A 20,671-nucleotide genomic window follows, 5' to 3' on the forward strand; every position below is an offset into this window, starting at 1 on the left:
CTTCAAACCTAAAAAAAAAAAAAAAATTATTTTTTTATTTCATCTCTCCTCTCTCTCTCTCAAAAAAATTTTTTTTTTTTTTTTGATTTCCTCTCTCTCTCTCTAAACTCCGGCGAGGGGGTTACCCATCGCCGGAGTTCGGGAGACCTTAAAGGTCTGCCGGAACAGACCTTCAAGGTCTGCTCGAGCAGACCTTTGAGGTCTGCCCGAGCAGACCTTGAAGGTCTGTTCCGGCAGACCTTCCAGATCTGCCGGAACAGACCTTCATGGTCTGTTCGAGCAGACCATGAAGGTCTGCTCGGGCAGACCTTTAAGGTCTCCCGAACTCCGGCGAAGGGTAACCCCCTTCGCCGGAGTTTAGAGAGAGAGAGAGAGGAAGTAAAAAAAAAAAAAAAAAAAAAATTTTTTTTTTGAGAGAGAGAGAGGAGAGATGAAATAAAAAAATAATGTTTTTTTTTTTTTAGGTTTGAAGGTCGCCGGCCGGAAAATTGGTCGGCCGGCGACCTTCCCGGAGAAGATGATGAGTTGGCTGGTTTTAACGAGGTGGCAGAGAGAGAAAACATGTTGGAGGAGAGAAAAGAAATGGAAGAGAGAGAGTAACGGTGTTATAACGGAAGGGGGCCATATGGGTATTTTTCGTAAAGTAGGGGGCTAGGCGGGAAGCTGGTCACAAAGTAGGGGGCCATTAGGGAAATAACCCTTCTATATAAACACTTTTAGGGCAGAGAATAAGGTGTGGAATTTCTCTCTAAGCTTTCTTACTCTACCATATCAAGTAGAGAGGAGAAAGTGAGCTAATTCCCATTAACTATCTATCTAGTCAAGAAGAAAGGAGTTCTTCTTCCAACCACCAGTGGTGTTCTAGCTAAACAACAAGGTGGGAGATCGAGTTGATTGCTCGTGTCCCAAATAGAGGAACTACGCTTGAAGCTCTTGGGCTTCTCATAAGCAATTGGAAAGGTTCGAGGGAAAACTAGCGAATAAGGTATTTATCTTTCTAGTTTTACATAGTATTATTATGGGCTTATGTATGTGATCCTGGGAATACTAGTGTAGACATTAGATGTCTTATTTCCTCTATAAACACTAGTAGAATGGTGTAAAACCCAACAGTGGCGTCAGAGCCTCTTGCAATTAGCCTATCTTATCTAAGTTTTGGACCAATTCCATGCTTTTCTAGATAGATTATTGTGTTTAAAAGTGTTTTGAACACAAAATTTTGATTATTTTTGAATAAGATTCAAGTATTTGTCAAAAGATTTCAAAATTTGTTCTTGAAAAGAGTTTCAAAACCTAAAATTTTGATCCAAATTGGTTTGATTAAAAGAGTTGTTTTAAGTTTTTGGAAACTTGTGAAAAACAAAAATTGGAAATTTTAGAATTGTTCTAAAGGAATTTGAGATATTTTAGAAGTGTTTCAAATTTTGGAAATAGCAATTTAGAATTGCAACACAAAAAAAAAAAAATTAGAAACTATTGAGTTTTTAGGAACTCAATAGTTCCGGCCAGGAAGCTTCCTGGTCGGACCAGCAGCTTAACTAGGACGCGTCCATCAGACGCGACCAGACGTGTCCATCAGACGCGACCAGACGTGTCCGGTAGCTCTCGAAGACGCGTCTGGGAGGTCTTAGGTGTCTCGGACTAGGTCTGAGACACCTAGTGCTGGTCCGGTCCAGCACCAGATGCGTCTAGGACGCGTCTGGTGCATGGACTAGCGTCCTAGCTCCGGCCAGGACGAGATCAGGCCTAAAGGCCTCGGCCCGGACATGCCGGCCCTATGGGCCGTGCCATGTCCGAACCTTGTCCGAGCCCTTTTTGGGCTTGGGCCGAGACTTGTCTAGGACTTGTCCCGGGCTTTTTCAAGGCTTTTCGGAACACAAAAAGGGACCATCATTCGAGTGGGAGTTTTATCCAAATTTTTTCCCGATTCCAATCCAAATATTTCCGAAATTAACCCAGGCCATTCAAGGTACAAACGGAATTTCTCTTCAAAATCGGATTTTAAAATCAAACCAAGACGCACCATTAGTCTAATCCTTTGATGTAGTCTTAAGGTCCGTACATGACATATGGATGTCGACAAGAGTATCTCCCGGATATACATGCATATATAATTGTTAGCCTTGAAATATATTATATGATTGCATGTGATGTGAATGCGGAAACTAGTATGGCCATAGAATTTATTTCTTATTCTTGCTTTAAGCACAGATGGGTGCATAATTATAATAATTTTAATTTCAAGTTTACACGATCTGCGAATCGTTTGAGTCTTGTAATTAGAGTTTAGGGTTTATGAGTCCATTGAAGAAACTCAAGGAGGAAATCCAAAGGCGAGTGGGAGAAATCAATGGAGGTTGAAAGATGGAGATCTCGACGAACTAAAAGGCGAAACAAGAAGCAACCCAAAGGAGATTAGATCTTCTTGGTTAGGGGCCATACTGATCCATATGTGCTTGAAGTGTTAAAGATTACATGACTTATTATACTCCTGACTATGAAACCAAAGATACTGATAGCTTCTTTATGGTCAAGGGATGTCGTGGTAAGAGAGATTGGGCATGAAGGGCAACTTCACTTTTGTTACATGCCCCAAGGGGAATGGTCAATTCAGATCAGAGCGCTTGCAAGGAAACCGCATCCATCCGGCTATCGGCCGGTTATGGAGCAAGGAGTGGAAAAGGTCCCATGGTGTATAAATGTAAACTCCTCGCTACCGGGGCAGAAAGGCTAGTCAGTTTACTTGGAGTAGCTTTCCCGCTGCTGCCCTTCCAGTTGAAGTCATAAGGTAAGCAAGCCTCTCTAGTGAGAGTTCTTACATTGAGAGAAAACTGACTCCTATGATAGTGCTAGGTAAGAAATAATTTTCTTTTGTGGGAATCTACTTTCTCGCGCGCATTTACTTACTTTTTACGCTTTATGTCGTGGATGTTAGTTAGGCTAATTAGTTCACTACAACAAACGCCAGACTAGCGTAAAAGTCCCTAAAAGTAATTTTGAGTATAGTGCCTATCCAAATTAAGACACTCCTTGCGCCCTTGTTCGAGGAAGGTGGGTCGGCCTTCGCAGAGTACCTCCTCTACCCTGGGACATTGCGGGTAGGCCTATAGAAGAGGCCTACATGTCTAAATGGTTCTACTCAACGAGATCAGCAAGAGAGTCTTGGATACTCGAGGCAAAAGGATGGATTTTACACTAAACATGTAATCCATCAACCGAGAATCATATGGTATGATCAGTGAAAGTGTTCACTCACCTAAGTCAATGGGAATTAAGGGCAAGTCCCTAGTCCGCTTAATCCTTGAGAGATGGGATCTCGGAATCGCATTATTCATCTAGGGACACGTTTTATCTTGAATAATGTGGCAAAAACTTAGGACTTTTTGCAAAAATTATCGAATGTAATACTTAGCAAAATCCCTTTTTCTGTTTCATGAAGTTTTACTATGGAGAAAATCAATCTTTTCAACCTATGTTCAATCCTCGATGAGGACAAATTGAACATGGATAACTTCCTTGATCGGGAAAAGAGATTGAGAAGTGTTCTCAAGTCTACAAATAAAGAAAGCGTACTGGATACCCCTATTCCAAGGATAACTGCGAACTCAAAGGTTGAGGAACTAAAGCAGGCCAAAATTATCCGGATGAAATCAGTTTCAGTAACTTGCCTTATGTTGGCCACCATGGAGCCTAATCTTCGAAAGAGATTCAGGAAAATCGATGCGCACACAATCATCCGTCGATTAAGGGACATGTCTCGAAACAAATCACGGTTGAGGAAGTACGGGACTTCCAAGGCAATTCGGAGTGGCATTGGAATGTCTGAATCAAAGAAAGATTTTCAACTGATTCAGAAGAACAAAGGGAAGAAGGAAGGAACTCACGGTTCCGACCAAGGTATCTATGTTATCGAAGTTAACTTAGAAAATACATTTGATTCTCAATCCTGGGTATTCGATACCGGATGTGGTGCTCATATCATTTCTGATGTGCAGGGCGTTAAGGGAATCAAGTATTTATCTGCAAGGGAGCTTGTCCTACGAGTAGCAAATAGAGCAACGGTTGCTGCTAAAGCTGTAGGAACATTCAGTCTACCTTTAGAAACTGGTCTAGTTTTAGAACTTCATAATTGCTATTATGTACCCTCTATTTCTAGAAACATTATCTCTGTCTCAGAATTAGACAAAGAGGGATATCACCTATTAATAAAAAACCAGCGTTGTTCTTTATATAAAGGTGAAATGTTTTATACCAGTGCTAAGTTATACAACGGTCTCTATATTACGAATATTGAGAACGAAGTCTTTAACATAGAACCAAAAGTATACGGTCAGATGATTCGAATCCAAGTTACCTTTGGCATTGTCTTTTGGGCCACATTAACATGACACGCATGAAGAAGCTCCATAAGCATGGACTTCTAGGTTCGTGTAATTTAGAATCATATGACACATGCGAATCATGTTTAATGGGTAAAATGACGAGGTCTTCTTTTAAAGGAAAAGGAGACCGAGCCAAAGAACCTTTGGAACTCATACATACGGATGTATGCGGACCAATGAGTACTCCGGCGAGAGGTAACTATGGCTACTTCATCACGTTCACGGATGACTTCACTCGTTATGGTTACATATACTCGATCAGGCATAAGTCCGAATTGTTTGACATGTTTAAACAATTTCATAACGAAGTAGAGAATCAACTTGGCAAGAAAATAAAAGCCATTCGATCCGATCGAGGTGGTGAATATTTGAGTCAAGAATTTGATGATCATCTTAGGAGTTGTGGTATAGTATCTCAACTCACTCCGCCAGGAACGCCTCAGATGAATGATGTTTCCGAAAGGAGAAATCGCACCTTGTTAGACATGGTTCGATCTATGATGAGTTTAGCAAATATTCCGAACAAGTTCTGGGGGTATGCTCTAGAAACGGCTGCTTTCACACTTAACCGAGCTCCGTCAAAAGCTGTAGAAAAGACGCCATATGAGTTATGGTTTGGAAAGGTTCCAAAGTTGTCTTTTCTCTAAGTCTGGGGATGCGAAGTTTATGTAAGACGTTTACAAGGAGATAAACTCGCACCCAAATCAGACAAATGTCTCTTTGTGGGCTATCCAAAAGAGACAAGGGGTTACTACTTCTACCACGAATCTGAGAACGAAGTGTTTGTTGCTTGATGATGAGACATGAAAATGTCCCAAATGAGTCTCTTAATTTGGACAAGTTAGTCTATCTAGGGCAGTTACTCTCATGAATTACTCCTTTTTCTAGTCAGGTACCTTTTTCAGAATTATATGTGCGAAACGGATAAAAGTCGGAGAAAATGCAGACTAGGGGTATTTTGGTCATTTGTTGATTCTGATTTCATGGTCAAGATTAGTGCTTGGATGGAAAGTAGAGTCCAAGACAAACCCGCAGGCGAAAATGGAAGTCAAATCGGAGTACGGATGAGTAAAATATAGCGAGTCAAAGTTCGGGTCAATTTCAATGGACAAAGAGTCAAGAAGGACACGTGGCGCGCATCCAGCAAGCAATCGGATGGACCGGAGAAGTCGCGGGCCACATTCGGTCAGGCTCAGGAGTACACCAAGCTATTTACGGCCATCATCTTCTTCCTTCCTCTTCTCTGTTTCAAAAAATCGAAAGTTACTAAACTCCAAAACCGAGACCGACTAAAGGATGAAGAAACCGACTCGACTTGATGATTAAAAAAAAAAGGAGAGGGAGACCGACCATTCAAACCCTATAAAAGGAGAAGAGACCGAGAGAAGGAGAGAAGGAGATCATCCCTCTCCATTAAAGATTAAAACCGAGAGAGAGAGAGAGGGAGAGATTTGAGAGTTTCTTTCCTGTTTCTTTTTCTTCTTCTTTCTTCTTCTCTTTGTGAGAGAGAGAAGGTCAGATTGAAAGAGAGAGAGAGAAGGCTACTGGTTTGTAGAGAGAGATAGAGAGATTGAATTAATTAAAATTTCATTATTTTTATCTTCTTCTTCTCCTTTCTTAATTTACTGTTAGGTTAGAGAGAGAAAGAGAGAGTATATTACTGGTTCATAGAGAGAGAAAGAGAAAGTTTAGAGTGAGAAAGAAAGAAAAAACAGCAGAGAGAGAGCAGGGCCGGCCCTGAGTTTTGTGAGGCCCGAAGCGAGTTAGTAAAGTGTGGCCCCATATATATGTATATATATATATATATATATGTGTGTGTGTGTGTGTAGACCTCCAAACTCCTCAAACGTTTTTTTTTCATAGAAGATCAATCAATTTTTAGCAAGAATTTCGTATGTAAGTTTGGATGTATTTGAAAGCTATGTAAGTTTGGATGGATTTGAACGTATGGAGTTTTCACAAATATACAATATCTACACGTAAGTTGGCACAAGTTAGCACATAGTTGTATAGTTCCACAAGTAGTTGAAGTCTAGAAAAGATTCACATGCCTTTTTAACCAATTCCAACACAAAAATGGACTAAATATCTTGTATATACATAGGTACCCAAATATATTGACTGAATCTGCAAAAAAATCCTACCGAGTCCTTAGTACTAAGAAGTCTTCCCAACTTTAATTAGTGGTATTCAATTTTCTTAAATAAACTTGTGTTTTTCATAAATGAGTTTTTTCTTTCAATCCTCACGCATAAGTTAGTCCAGACTAACTCAGATTATCAGTATCACTGTCTATTAAAAAAAAATATTGTCTTTCATCTTGACTCAAATCTTAAGAGTCTCGTCAACAACTTCTATTTAAATTCTCGAGAGTGAAAAAAAGAGGAGGAAGGAGAGAGACATGAAAAGGATATGGAGAAGAGAGAAAAAGAAAGAGAAAGGTGATAGAGACGTGTGTTCGCGAGACCCCCCCTAAAAATGACAGGTTACACTTCTCTACTGCGTAAGTCATATTTTAGACATGAAAATAGTTTAGAATATATAGAAAGAATAAGAAAGAAAATATTTTGAAAAAAGAAAGAGTAAAAAGGAAAAAATAAAAGAAAAAAACTAACATAGTGGAATTATAATTTTGGACCAAATTTGAGTATTAGATAAATATAGGGCCAAATTCTACGGTGAGTTACAATTTAGGGCGAAACTGTAATAAGCTAATTCAAAAAGGAATTTAGCTACACGTGATTCGTGAACCCAAGAGTATAAACGTGGGCCCGCATGTGAGAGTAAAATGATCTTCTAGACTTCTAGTCTAATAATGGGCCTTACTTGATTCATTTTTTCTTCAGGCACCATTTTTTTTTAAGTTGCAAATGAAATGTGGCCCCTAAAATTATGTGGCCCAAAGCGAGGCTTTGCTCGCTTTAGGCCAGGGCAGGCTCTGAGAGAGAGAAAAATCAGTTGAGGAAAATAATTTTCCCACAAAGAAGTATTTTCCGAGAAGACGAGAAAACTATTTTCCCTAAGGGTCTGTTTGGCTGCACAATGTGAAATTTCGTGAAAAAAAGTGTTTTCTTCTCCGATTCTTTTTCTTTCTTTAATGTTATTATTTTTCTTCTCTTTAATCATTATTATGCTCTCATCCATCATGAGTAACTAACTTTCCCGATCTAGGGTTAAGGTTAAGCTTTAGTTTTGTGTGATTTTCTAACTTAATCACTTTTAAGTACTTAAATACTATGATTTCTTCGCGTATCTTTCACGATAACCCCTTTCATTAGTTATACTTATGTTTGATGTTTCATATTTAGGCTTTAGGTCTTTAATGTTTCATGCTTACGTTTGATATCTAATAGTTAGAGTACCCGTGATTTTACGTATCGAAATTGAAAGTTTTAAAGTAAGTGTTCTGAAAAGTAAAATTCATCCGAGGTTGGTTATTCTTACTTGAGTTATATAAGAAGAAGATCTGAATTGCATAAGTTAGATGTCATACTTGCTAAAGTGGATCCTGAAACCCTAGATTCTTCCTTCTCATAAGTTTCCCGATTATCAACTTTTTATCGTTTCTGTTTTAGTTATTTCACTTTAAAAACAATCTTTAAAAGAGAAATCACCATAGATACAAGTTTTAAAATAGATTATACTTAGTCCCTGAGGATTCGATCCTGGTCTTATCAGGTTTTACTACTTGACACCCGTATACTTGCGGGTGTACCCTTTTTGGACACATCACTTGAGATGGTGTCTTCCTTGAAAAGGAATTCCTTTCCAAGCAGACAAGTGGGAGAAATGTAGATATCGATGAAATTCGATATGAGCAACAAATAAACACGGATATAGAGATATCAAGAGGTTTAGCGGCTCCTAACTATCCACAAAGTATGGAAGAGGAAAATGAGGTCGAGATAGAGAAACTCGTGGAACCTCCCGCACAAGTCGAATTAAATTCGCAGGAGACATCTCAAATAGTTGAGAACACTCCAAAAGTTGCTCAGGCCCCTCGTAGATCTCAAAGGCTCCAGGAATTATCTCAGAAAACAGATGTCCTACTGTTGGAAGATAATGAGCCGAGTACCTACAACCAAGCTATGATGAGCCCCGACTCCGAAAAATGGCTAAAGGCCATGAGATCAGAAATGGATTCCATGTCAGAAAATCAAGTATGGGACTTGATCGATTTGCCCGATGGAGAAACACCAATCGGATGCAAATGGGTTTTCAAAGTAAAAACTGACAAGGATGGAAACGTTAGCATTTTCAAAGCTAGACTCGTGGCAAAAGGATACAAACAGATTCATGTTATAGACTATGATGAAACGTTTTCACCTGTCGCAATGCTTAAATCCATTCAGATCATTCTAGCAATTGCAGCTCATTATGATTATAAGATTTGGCAAATGGATGTCAAAACCGCCTTCCTAAACGGACACTTGGAAGAGGATGTGTACATAACACAACCCGAAGGTTTTGTAGATTCCAAAAATGCTGAAAAAGTTTGCAAGCTTAAGAAATCCATTTATGGACTCAAGCAAGCAAGCCGGAGTTGGAATCTTCGATTCGACGAGAAAACCAAAGAATTTGGATTTCTCAAGAATGCAGAAGAGTCTTGTGTTTACAAAAAGGTTAGTGGGAGCAACCTAGTTTTCTTAGTCCTTTATGTTGATGACATATTAATCATAGGAAACAATATTCCGATGTTGGAATCAGTTAAAGACTGACTTCGGAAATGCTTCTCTATGAAGGACCTAGGGGAGGCAGAATACATATTAGGAATCAAGATCTATAGAGATAGATGAAGGAGGATGATGGGACTCAGTCAAGAAACTTGTATAGATAAGATTCTTCAACGGTTCGAGATGACAAACTCCAAAAGAGGATTCCTTCCCATGACACATGGCATAGTGCTTAGCAAAGATCAGTGTCCTAAAAAAACTTGATGCACCCGAAAGGTTGCACACCCAAGCGGAAGTATCAAGTAGTAACCCGGTAAAGCCGGGGTCGATCCAAGGATAGGTTGGTAACTCAGATATCGAAGGATCTTATCCACCGATTTAGATGTCAAAGGCTAACTTAGACAAAAAAATAGAAACAAATAAAGTAAAGAGGGGGGGTTTTAATTAGGCATTGACAAGAAAGAAATAGAAGAGAAATAAGTAAACTTGAACTATTAACTAAAGATTCTTGGGAGGCTAGGGTTTTATTCTAAATATGAGAGAGGTTAAGGATTCGGGAATCCATCGAGATATATTTGCGTAGATGCTTGTTTGGGTCGATTCTCAAGTTTGAGTCTTCTCGACTCTAAATTAGATGCTCTAAGTGCTAGATATACCTAATGGTCATAACTAGTCAAAGGGTCATCATATTCCATTAACATCGAGTCTAGATCGGAAAGATCGATTAACAAGTAACTATATGACATATGCTTGACATAAGACATGAAACAAGTTTAACCGACTAACCTAACATGATAGAGATATCAAACATACTAATCTAATCAAACAAACAAATAAATAAACATATCAAGATTTCATCATAATCCTCAACAAGAGGTTTAGCTAGACATGGAGAAATTCTTGAATTCAAGCACAATTGAGAGTGTGATTAACATTATAAACACCATAAAATCCATAATCATACTCACTTTATTTTAATTTCTCTCTCTCTCTAGGGTGTATGTAGCAAGAACAACTAGTAATCAAGCTTTAGAAGGACTATTTATAAACTTTGAATCAAGAATGAGAGTAGTTATTCATAAAGATAATCAAATCAAAGCATAATAACATGAATCACTCATATTAAGTACTTTATCTCTCTAAAATTCATCACAAGCAAGTTCAAATAACTCAATACAACCTTAAGAATAACTTAAAAAACCTTAGAAATCAAAAGAAGAAGAAGATACAAACAAAGGAATTCAAGGGAAGCAAGAGGGGTGTTTGGACGACCAAACCCTATGCAAAACAAGCTTTCCCACGCCATTAATGGGCTGAAAAAGCTGCTGGCCGAGCTGGGTAGCCATGGCCAAGAGCACCAAAGCATAGCCAACCCATTCTTCACCTTCTCTACCTTCTTTGTTTCACTTCCTTTTGATTTCTTCTTGTTTTCCCTCTCTAGATCTTTAAATCTCCATGAACCCTAGCCTCCATTATCATTTTCTCTCTCTAAAGTTCAGCACATAAGCAAGAAGATGAAGTCTAGAGACCAAGTTAGGACATTAATTTCTATTTCCTACCCCCAAAAGACCACTTTGCCCTTCCTTAGTAGTTATAGTCACTCCATTGTCTAGCTTGACTTCTTCAAGTTATTTTGACTCATTCAATGACTCCATTTCATTTTAACTTGAATAATGGGCTCTCTAACTTGACCAAAGGGTGCAAATGACAATTTTGCCCTTGTCTCCTAACTTGCTCATTTCTTATGCTTTTCATCTCTAGTCTTCACCAAAGTGATAATCATGTTCCAAAGACTTCATAGACTTTCTCAAATTATATTTTGACCCTCTTAGATGCAAATGACCATAATACCCTTGGTGAGTCTTTATCTCCTTACTTGCTCCCTTTTGCTCTTAGACTTTAAGGACCTTTTCTTATATTCTTTTAAGTGCTTTTGACTCTTCTAGGGTCTCCTTAGCTCATTTCCTTGCATAGTTCTTTTATGGTACCTTGTCATGAATATAAACATATCTTATTAGAATTGAAGCATAAAATGGACTAATTCATCTAAGTTAAGTGACCTAAATGTGATGTTTCAAGTTTTATACGATCTGCACATCATTTGAGTATAAATGTGTGCCCGTTGTAATTAATTTTAATTTCAAGTTTTATACGATCTGCACATCATTTGATTCATGTAATTAGAGCTTAGAGTCTATAGAGTCCATTGAAGAACTGAAGGATGAGATCATGGTTCGAGTTAGAGAAATCAATGGGTGATATTTTTGTCGAACCATTACAGGCGATTCATTTTTCAAGATGAAGATCATGATAAGAGTTATTCTGTTTGAGTTTGAAAGAGGATGTTAAAAGTATAAACTCAAATTTATTATCCACTAAATTAGTAAATGACGAGATGGATTAATTTTTTATTTAATTACTGGGTAAAATTAGTAGTCAGTTATTTTTATTAATGGACTTACTGACTAAGGTGCTGTTTGTTTTTTGATTTTTTCAGATCTCAAATCTGAATTGAGTACCAATTCAAATATCAGATGTTTGTTTTTAAATTTAAGAAAATCTGAAAATTTAGATGAATTTGGTTCATGCTTGAATTGGGTTGAAAATGAGGCCACTTGTTTCAGACTTCAAAACAAGTCGGAGAAGAACACCAAATTTCTGAAATGTCTTAAATGACCTTTATACCCCTATGATTAAAAAAAAATTATGTCTCATGTTCAGACTTGGTCACCACAAAACCACCACCACAGAATACCACCACCACCATCTCCACAAAACCACCACCACAAGAAACCACCACAACATAACACCAAACCACCACCACCAATAGGACCACCACATCACCACTGCCACCACAAAACACCACTAACAGGACAACCACATCACCACCACCACCACATAACACCACCAACATGACCACCACACAACCACAGAACACCATCAACAGGACCACCACATCACTACGTAGACCACAAAGAACCAGATCGCCACCACCACAATGAACAAACACCACCACAAACCTAACCACCACCACTACAAACCTAACCCCCGGCACAACAAACATTACCACAAACCGAACTGCCACCACCACATAAACACCAAGAAAACCACCATCGCACATGACCACCATAGTAGGAAGGTGCTTGAACCTTCGCTGTCATCTTGCTCGAAACCTCTTTGTAGACTTCAGTTGTAGAAAAAGATAGATAGATAGATAGATAGATAGATAGAGTTTCTTATCAAGCAGCTAGACGGGGAGAGAGGACAGTAAAGAGAATGAGACAGATTTATAATCTAGGATTTCATTTGGGCAAAAAGTAAAAGGATAAAGATAAATTTATAAATTGGGGTTTTTTTGGTTAAAAAGATGAATGAGGGTCTAAACGTCAAAATTATAATTCAAACTCAATAATTCAGATTTGAAAAACAAAAATCTAACTCGTAAGATAATTTAGTTCAGGCAATTCAGATTCAGGTAATTCAGATTCAGATATAAAACAAAAAAAAACAAACAACACCTATGTTAGTAGGTTCAGGTTAGGAGTAGTTATAGTTCGTGAGTTAAAATTTTGTGGCCAATATGCCGGCAAATTTATTTCTTATGTGGACAAATATTTTGGGTGTAAATATAATAGTTACATTTCCGTTTTGGCCCCCATTTGTGACCAACTCAACGTTTTGGCCCCCATAAGTGTCTGGCAGTTCGATTTGTCCCTTAAAACCACTTTGCGGGCAGTGTTCACGTCATCAAGTCAACCCCAATACTTGTCTATACCCGAATTACCCTCTGACGAAATCTTCTCCTTCCCACGCCAAATCCTGAGTTGTCACACCCATCCGGTTATTTAATGTTTCAAATCCTCCTTCCCAAGACATATTTACTTTCTTCTCCATTAACTTCAGTAGTCAATCACTCAAGTTCTTCTTCACCAATAGCTTTTTAATCTTTCAAAGCTTTTTCTTCACCAATAGTAAGACCTCCATTAAAAGTTAAAGTTTTCATCAGTAGTGAGATCTGGTTCTTCATCTTTCTTGGTTTCTTTTTCTCCTTCACCAGAATGAGATTTGGTTTAGTTTTATCATCTGACAAAGAGATGGGCGGAGGCAGTTCTTCATCCCACCAATAAATTTCTCCATTTGGTGTCAAATGTGTGATGAACCATTTTATTTACCAATGGATTTTCCTTGGGTTTACAGTCCGTGCCAAAGACCAAATGCATTTCCATCCCACGTCTTCATGTTGCTAAGAGTAGAGAAGGTAGGGTTAGGAAATACCTTTCTTGCCAATTTCATACATGCCTTGGTTTCCAGTGGCTTGATTAAGCCAAGGATGAAGAGAAAAATGAAGATAAAAAGGTAGAGATAGATGAACAACAAAGATTGAAAAGTCTCGATTCTTACAGCAAAGATGCATCATGCTTTTACTGTGGTCTTCAAGATCACTGGGCGAAAGATTGTCCGTGGGTAGACAACCCCTGCTCAAGATCAAATTGCAGAGGTAGGAGGAAGATCCGAACATCGCTAACAGATCAGAATTATGAAAAAAAGAAATTTTTTTTCTTGTGTTGTTTGCAACAGGTTCGATTGGGTTGATTAGACTAAAGCGACCAAAGGAAAGATGGTTACTATCCAAGTTTTGTATGATCAAATGTTTAAGGAGTTTAAGGAGTTACTTTGAGATTGGGGCAGATGTGGTTGGAGGATAAAACAGAATAGGGGGCTAAAATGCATCTGTAATCCAAGTTATTATGTATCTTTTTCTATCGCAGTTTAATCTATCTTTCTATCTATTTGTAGTTACTTCAAAATTTTCAAAAGATCCATTTTTAAGACCATATGTCCAAGAAATTCCCTTAAATATTCCATGAAAGAAAAAACGTTATCCGCAAAGACACTACTCAGATCCACAAAATAGTCTTCACACATTAACAAAACACACAAATGAAAACGCATAAAAAAAACATAAGTGAAATACATCCATAAAAAACCAGACAAAAAACATTGCCTTAATACAAAGATACTACTTAGATCCCCTTGGGTTACTACGAGTCCCTGGCACTCTTCCCTTCCTTGCACCTCCACTGATCTACTGTTGTTGTACCTGCTTCTCAGTTTGAGCTCGTATTCTTGTGCTACTCCGACCTCCTCTTCCCTTACGAGCACCGTCTCGGCTAACCTGAGACTGTTATTGAGTTTGTTGTTGTTGTTGAAGTTGTTGGTGACTCACCCCTTCTACTTGAAGATGTCTGCCCTGATGTAGGACCTGTAGGTGCTCTGCAAGATTGTTTGTTATGTCCATGACTCCCGCAAGTGCTGCAGTCACTTGACTTGTCTGAAGCATTTTTTCTCCTTGGCGGCCTAGTCATTCTTGGGGGGTTTGACAATATATCGATGCTACAAGGATGCACATTATCAATTGTTGTCCATTGTTGATATAAGTGCGAAATAAAGGAAATAATTTTCCTCTCCCTATGTTGCCTCATCTGGAATTGGCACAATCCAATGTCCATACGTCGCTCGGTAAGCTTTCACTATATAATAGTAACTGCAATACCTGCATAATAGGAATATAGGAACCAAAACATAAATGGGTGCCAAAACATAAATAGGGGTCAAAATAAAAATGGGAGTGGAATCAAATAAGAATTACTTTGTAAGATCTTCTCTTTCAGGCACTAGTACAACGAGAGCATGCTCACAAGGTAATCCAGATAGTTGCCACGCACAACAGGTGTATGTTTGATTACCCAAATCCACTTGTCATCGAACTCCAATCCTCACATTCACATTCCAGTAGTTCTCATCAGAGGGTTTAAGGTGTCTTGCCCGAGTCCCGACCCGTTAGGCCCGCCCAGAAGGCAACCGGTACTCGCACGCCCGAAAAATCACCTTACCCGCCCGTCTTAATTACCCTCACCATTTCAGATTATATGATCCAACGGCTGAGATTAAAAGGGCATCATCAGCCGTTGGATCAAAATAACTCATTTATAAAAGAGACCCAAACTTTGTTCATTCTCATCTAACCCTAATGACCGACTTCCAGCAACCAACCTAAACCACCCCTCTGCCTTCATCCTCCACCGCACCACCACCACCCCTCACCTCCTCCATTGTTCTTACACCATTTTCCACCATCACAAGCCCTAAACCTTTTGAACAATAAATCTTTGAACACAACACAACCACCTCCACTAGTCACCTCCATCATCATCAAAAACAATTTCTCTTCCATACCATCCATGTTACATCATCTTCAACATTGAATTAAACCTTTAAAGAGAATATTTCCTTTAGGTCGAATATCAATTTGATTCAGAGCCCGATCTTTAAAGACAATATTTCCTCCACGATGTATCATCTTCGACACCGCCAGTCGCATTTAGTTTCTTTTTTTTCACCTTCCTTATGTCATCTCTACTTTCAAATGAATGGCAAAAATGAATAAATCTTTGTAAATCCAAATGACAAGAATATTCGTATTTTGGGCTTTTTCAATAAGAATTGTGAGTAGTTCATGTAATTTTTTTTTCTGTTGAGAAAATAATTCATATATTTGATGTAATTCTCCTTTTTTTTATGTTGATGATAGTTTTTTTTATGGATGTTGATGATAATCTATGTGATGGATGTTGATGAAAGTTTATTGCTTTCAACAACAAAAAAATCTGTTTTATTTATATTATTTTTCATTTATATAATTTTTTATGAAATAACCCGTAACCCGTCCGCCCGAGCCCGTTAGAGCCTGATCGGGTTCTCGGACAAAATCGGGCCGCGGGCACAAATTAACGCATATGAGTCCGGCCCGATCCTCCCGATCGGACACCACACCATAAAACCCAATCCGCCCGTACCCGCGAAACTAAGAGCCCGATCCCGACCGAACCCGCCCGATTCCCACTCCTACTAATGCCTGATCGACTTTTTGAACTTTTTTAGGGAGGCTTTAACCTTTGGCACTAACCCGTCATCTGGACAGTCTTTCGCATGTATACGTCTCTTGTAATATGTGGCCATGATCATTAACCAGTACTTCTAAATCGTGTTGCAGAGGGGTTTGTCTCTAAGCTTCAGAATCTTACTATTGAAACTCTGAGAGAAGTTGTTGGTGATGAAAATGCACTTCGAATCAGTATCAAAGTGTGACCTTGCCCATGAAGAAAACAATCATTTGGCACGCAAACTGTCAGACTGTAACACTGTCATCCACCTCCTAAAATCTATAACTGAATAAGCCTTTAATGCATTCCAGACAATTTCCTCAAGATGAAAAACAGGGTGGACTTGCTTGAAATTCTTGTACATGTGACAGAAACAATATTTGTGTCTTCCAGTCCCAACCATAGTATCAACAACATCAATAGTACCTTTCTGCCAGTCAGGTAAGATAGTCAGTGGACGCTTGCGTTGTTGCAATTGTGGACCCACTACCTGTAGAAAAGACAACCATGTCTCATTACATTCGTTTTTACATTTGTAGATAACTATTGGAAAAATTCTATTTGTAGCATCCACTCCCGAAATAGATACACAAACACACGCATATTTTCCCTTCAAGAAAGAGCCATCAAGGCCCAAAACTGGTCGACAACCTTTCACAAATCCTTCAATAGATGCTCGAAAAGAAACACACATACCTGTAAACGATTATGTTATATTATGTCTGGATGCTGTAGCTATGCTTCCTCTGTTTGATATTAGTATTTGTCTTGCCAACTCAGGTGCAATTCTGTACCCTTCCTGAAAGTTTCCATTAATTCGTTATACCATTTTACTTCTGGCAACCCAAGCTTCCTTGTAATTGACATTCACACCATAGTGAGTTTTTATCCAAGTCTGTATGTTCTCTTGAGTTAGAATTTGATTTTGAACAAAGACATCCATCAGTTTGTGAGCAATACAAGTTGAACTAACCATTGGCTTTGTATCATCTTGATTTGTAGTACATGTATGCTCAAAGTTGCCTTTGGTGAGCTTCTACGTGTGCTTATCACTTAGCAAAGCTACGTAGACATTCCAATCGCACCCTTTTTCTATGCATTTTAACTTCAATCTTATTTTTTCATTTCTTATTTGAGTATATGCAAATTGATTGTCAATTGCATTGTTTCTAATGCCTACTTGAGCCTGCTCAATCGTTGGCCAAGTCGAACCAAGAAACAAGTCATTTCCTATTTGGACCCCATTTCCATTTTGGCCCCCTTCCTCGACTGTATTTTACAAGTCTTCTTCTGCATAAAATGATCTAACATCTTCAAATCTTGGATCATAATGATCATTTCCTCCAGCATTGTCACCATCACCGCAGGATAAATCCCTTTCCTCATCTGACTCTTCCCCATTCGAATGATACCTTTCTTCAGGGTTTACATCATCCCCAAAGTCTTGGTATTCATTTTCTTCTACAGTTGTTGAAGGGACTGTTTCTGATCGACCCTGTGAACTACTTTCAGTTACCTCTGATTGTAAAGAACTAAGTAAGGCATCACTTTAACCATATCTCCCAGAGTGGCCCTCTACTTATCACCATCAGACACCATGAACTCATCCCAATCAAGTGATGCCCAGTCAAACATATTCCCAGTTTGGCCCCAGTTTGAGTGCCCTGTTCCATCTGGACATCCATTTGATCATCTCTAACCCATTTGTTTCTCTTTCAGTACACTCTCCTTCAACATTTTGAGACACATTCTGGGCATCCATCTGATCATCTCGAACCATATTTGTTTCTCTTTCAATACCCACTTCCATATCATTTTTAGACTCATTCTAGACATCCATCTGATAATCTCTAACCACATATGTTGCTCAAATATTCACGTTTCTTTTACGAAGTAAAACTACAATTTTTCAAGTCTCGAATTCTAGTAGGGTTTCAACTAAAAGATAATGCTTCCCCTTAGTTTCTTAATTTTAATGAACTCCTCCGATTATGATGCTAGGCCTCAGTGGAGCAGTCAACCGGAAAGAGTATAAGCAGAAGAAGAAGAAACTGAAAGGAGATTCTAATCTGTTTAGAGAATGAGAATGTGTATGTTTTTAGAGAATGGAGAGGGGGGTTTATATAGGCCAGGGGAGTCGATTTAGGCGCCTATGGTTTTACCCCTAGGTGTGCCGCCTCCCATGTGAGCCCCACCTCCATTGCTTTCTCTAAACCCTAATCCTTATCTTCAGTTTTATCTCTTCTTCTTTCCTGAAATTACCTTAATGTGCATCAATGGTTTAAAACTTTAAGATTAGGATCCAAAGCCTATTATTGAATCGGTCAAGCGACAGGCCACGTCATGATTCGGGCCACGTCTTGATTCGGGCCCAAGTCGGACTGCCACTCGGGCAACGTCATGATTCGGGCCCAAGTCGGACAACCACTCGGGCCAAGCAGCATTTCTCATAAATAGATCTGTGTTTGTAGTTTATTTTAACAAGTGAAGTGAAACAATCAAATTCAAGTATTAGTCTTCTTCGTTCTTCTTTTCCTGTATAATTCGAAATGAAATACTCTTAATTCTAGCATTAAGTAGTACAATGAATTAGAGACACAACATTTTATAATATTTTATAGAAATAGATTCTCTAGTAAATTAAAGTTATGAAATATAACTTGTATCAAATGGTAAAAATACTTGTTTCCACATATTTTTTTTTGGTTTTGGGAATAAAATCAAACACAGCCTTTGACTATGCTCTTATAGAAATCAAATCAAAACGTGTATACAAGATGCCAACAACGATGGCAGCACATTTACTCAAAGAGCAAGAAACAAAGACAGTTGGTGAGTTTTACGGTTTCATGCATTTATTTTGATAACCGCGTATTCCATGCGAAAAAACAGACAGTTTTCAATAATATAATGTGTTTATGAAACTTTCCTTAGTTGAATACCCACCAAAGTCATTTATTGCTTTGATCTTTTCTGTAGTAGCTAGCCGTCTTTCCTTTACCTTACCCTTTTTGGGCTTTGACTTTTTTTGAGCTTTGACTCTCTTTTTGAGCTTTGACTGAACTTCATTTTGAAACCTATAAATTGTTCTTCATTCCCATCTCAAACTTCATCACATCCTCATCAAATCTCTCTCTCTCTCTAGAGTAATTATAATATCAAGCAATGGGGAGACAATTCAATGTTTATCTTTCATTCTTTCTCTTGCTTACCATGACAAGTACAATGCCATTAGTTCAAGGCCAAGGTACTAGAATAAGCTTCTACTGGAGGACTTGCCCACGAGCCGAATTGATAATTCGATCAGCTGTACAAACCCATTTTAGAAATAACCCTAGCATTGCTCCTGGAATCCTAAGAATGCATTTTCATGACTGTTTTGTAAATGGTTGTGACGCTTCTATACTTGTTGATGGATCTTCCACTGAGAAAACTGCACCACCAAATCTTCTATTAAGAGGTTATGAAGTTATTGAAGATGCAAAGAAACAGCTTGAAGTTGCTTGCCCTGGTGTTGTCTCATGTGCTGATATTCTTGCTGTTGCTGCGAGAGACTCAGTTTATCTGGTAAATACATCAGAACATATTAAAATTTGTCTTCTTAGAGCTTGTAGAAGTAGGAGTTAAGCTTAATAAACATTTTTCTCCATATGATTCTTGCAGACTGGTGGACCAACTTGGCCAGTACCCACTGGTCGTCGTGACGGTCGTGTATCGTTAGCTTCTGATACTAATAACCTTCCCTCTTTTACCGATTCTGTTGAAGTTCAAAAGAAGAAGTTTTCTGATAAAGGACTTGATACTAAGGATCTAGTTGCTCTAGTTGGTAAGCATCATATCACATTATTTCATATAATTTGCTTAGCTTATAAGTAATCGATATGTATACTAACCATCATTTTATGTTCATTTTGTTATGACTAGGGGGTCATACCATCGGAACCTCAGCATGCCAGTTCTTCAGATACAGACTCTACAATTTCACTTCCTCAGGCGGTGGTGATCCAACAATTGAGCCTTCATTTCTCGCTATTCTAAGGAATCTTTGTCCGGAGAACGGTGATGGAACAAAGCGTGTTGCACTAGATACTGGCTTTAATGCAAACAAGTTCGACTCTTCATACTTTACAAACTTGAAAAATGGAAGAGGAATACTTGAATCAGATCAGAGGCTATGGAATGATGCATCTACACAAACTGTTGCTCAACGATTTGCCGGTCCTTTTAGAGGGTTGAGCAAGTTGATATTTTACGTGGAGTTTGCTAAGTCCATGGTGAAGATGAGCAATGTAGAAGTCAAGACAGGTACCCAAGGAGAAATTCGACGTGTTTGTTCTGCCATTAACTAGAACTTCGATTTTAGATCTAAGATCAATTTGTTCTAGTTTATTACATTCATTGAGATAAATTAATTCGTTATTTGTTACCACTCAAGGAAGAATTTGAAAAAACACCAAGTTTTATTTGTATTTTACCTAATTGTATTTTTATCAATATAATGAAACAAGTTAACAAATTAATTGTTATTCCTTTCTAGTTGTATTTACACTCCTTAATGAAACGAGGTTGTCGAAAATAATCATCAACTCTTACTTCACAAGGAGAAATAACCTTATTCCAAACTTTTTTGTAAGTGCCATTTGCAGGGGCAGCCCGGGCCGAAAGCGGCCGC

General features: G+C 38.4%; 1 protein-coding gene across 1 annotated transcript; it reads left to right on the forward strand.

The window, feature by feature from the left end:
* The first annotated feature begins 19,101 nt into the window (after positions 1–19,101).
* On the forward strand, positions 19,102–20,438 carry LOC147548862 (peroxidase N1-like). The gene is made up of 3 exons (XM_086669155.1): positions 19,102–19,566; positions 19,663–19,825; positions 19,924–20,438. The coding sequence occupies exons 1-3, from the start codon at positions 19,165–19,167 to the stop codon at positions 20,346–20,348; spliced, it is 990 nt and encodes a 329-aa protein (XP_086525281.1). The 5' UTR covers positions 19,102–19,164; the 3' UTR covers positions 20,349–20,438.
* Positions 20,439–20,671: the final 233 nt, after the last annotated feature.

This window comes from Eschscholzia californica, unplaced genomic scaffold, assembly GCF_041429995.1.
Source record: "Eschscholzia californica isolate CP2 unplaced genomic scaffold, dmEscCali1.0.p SCAF_3, whole genome shotgun sequence".
Classification (NCBI taxonomy): domain Eukaryota; kingdom Viridiplantae; phylum Streptophyta; class Magnoliopsida; order Ranunculales; family Papaveraceae; genus Eschscholzia; species Eschscholzia californica.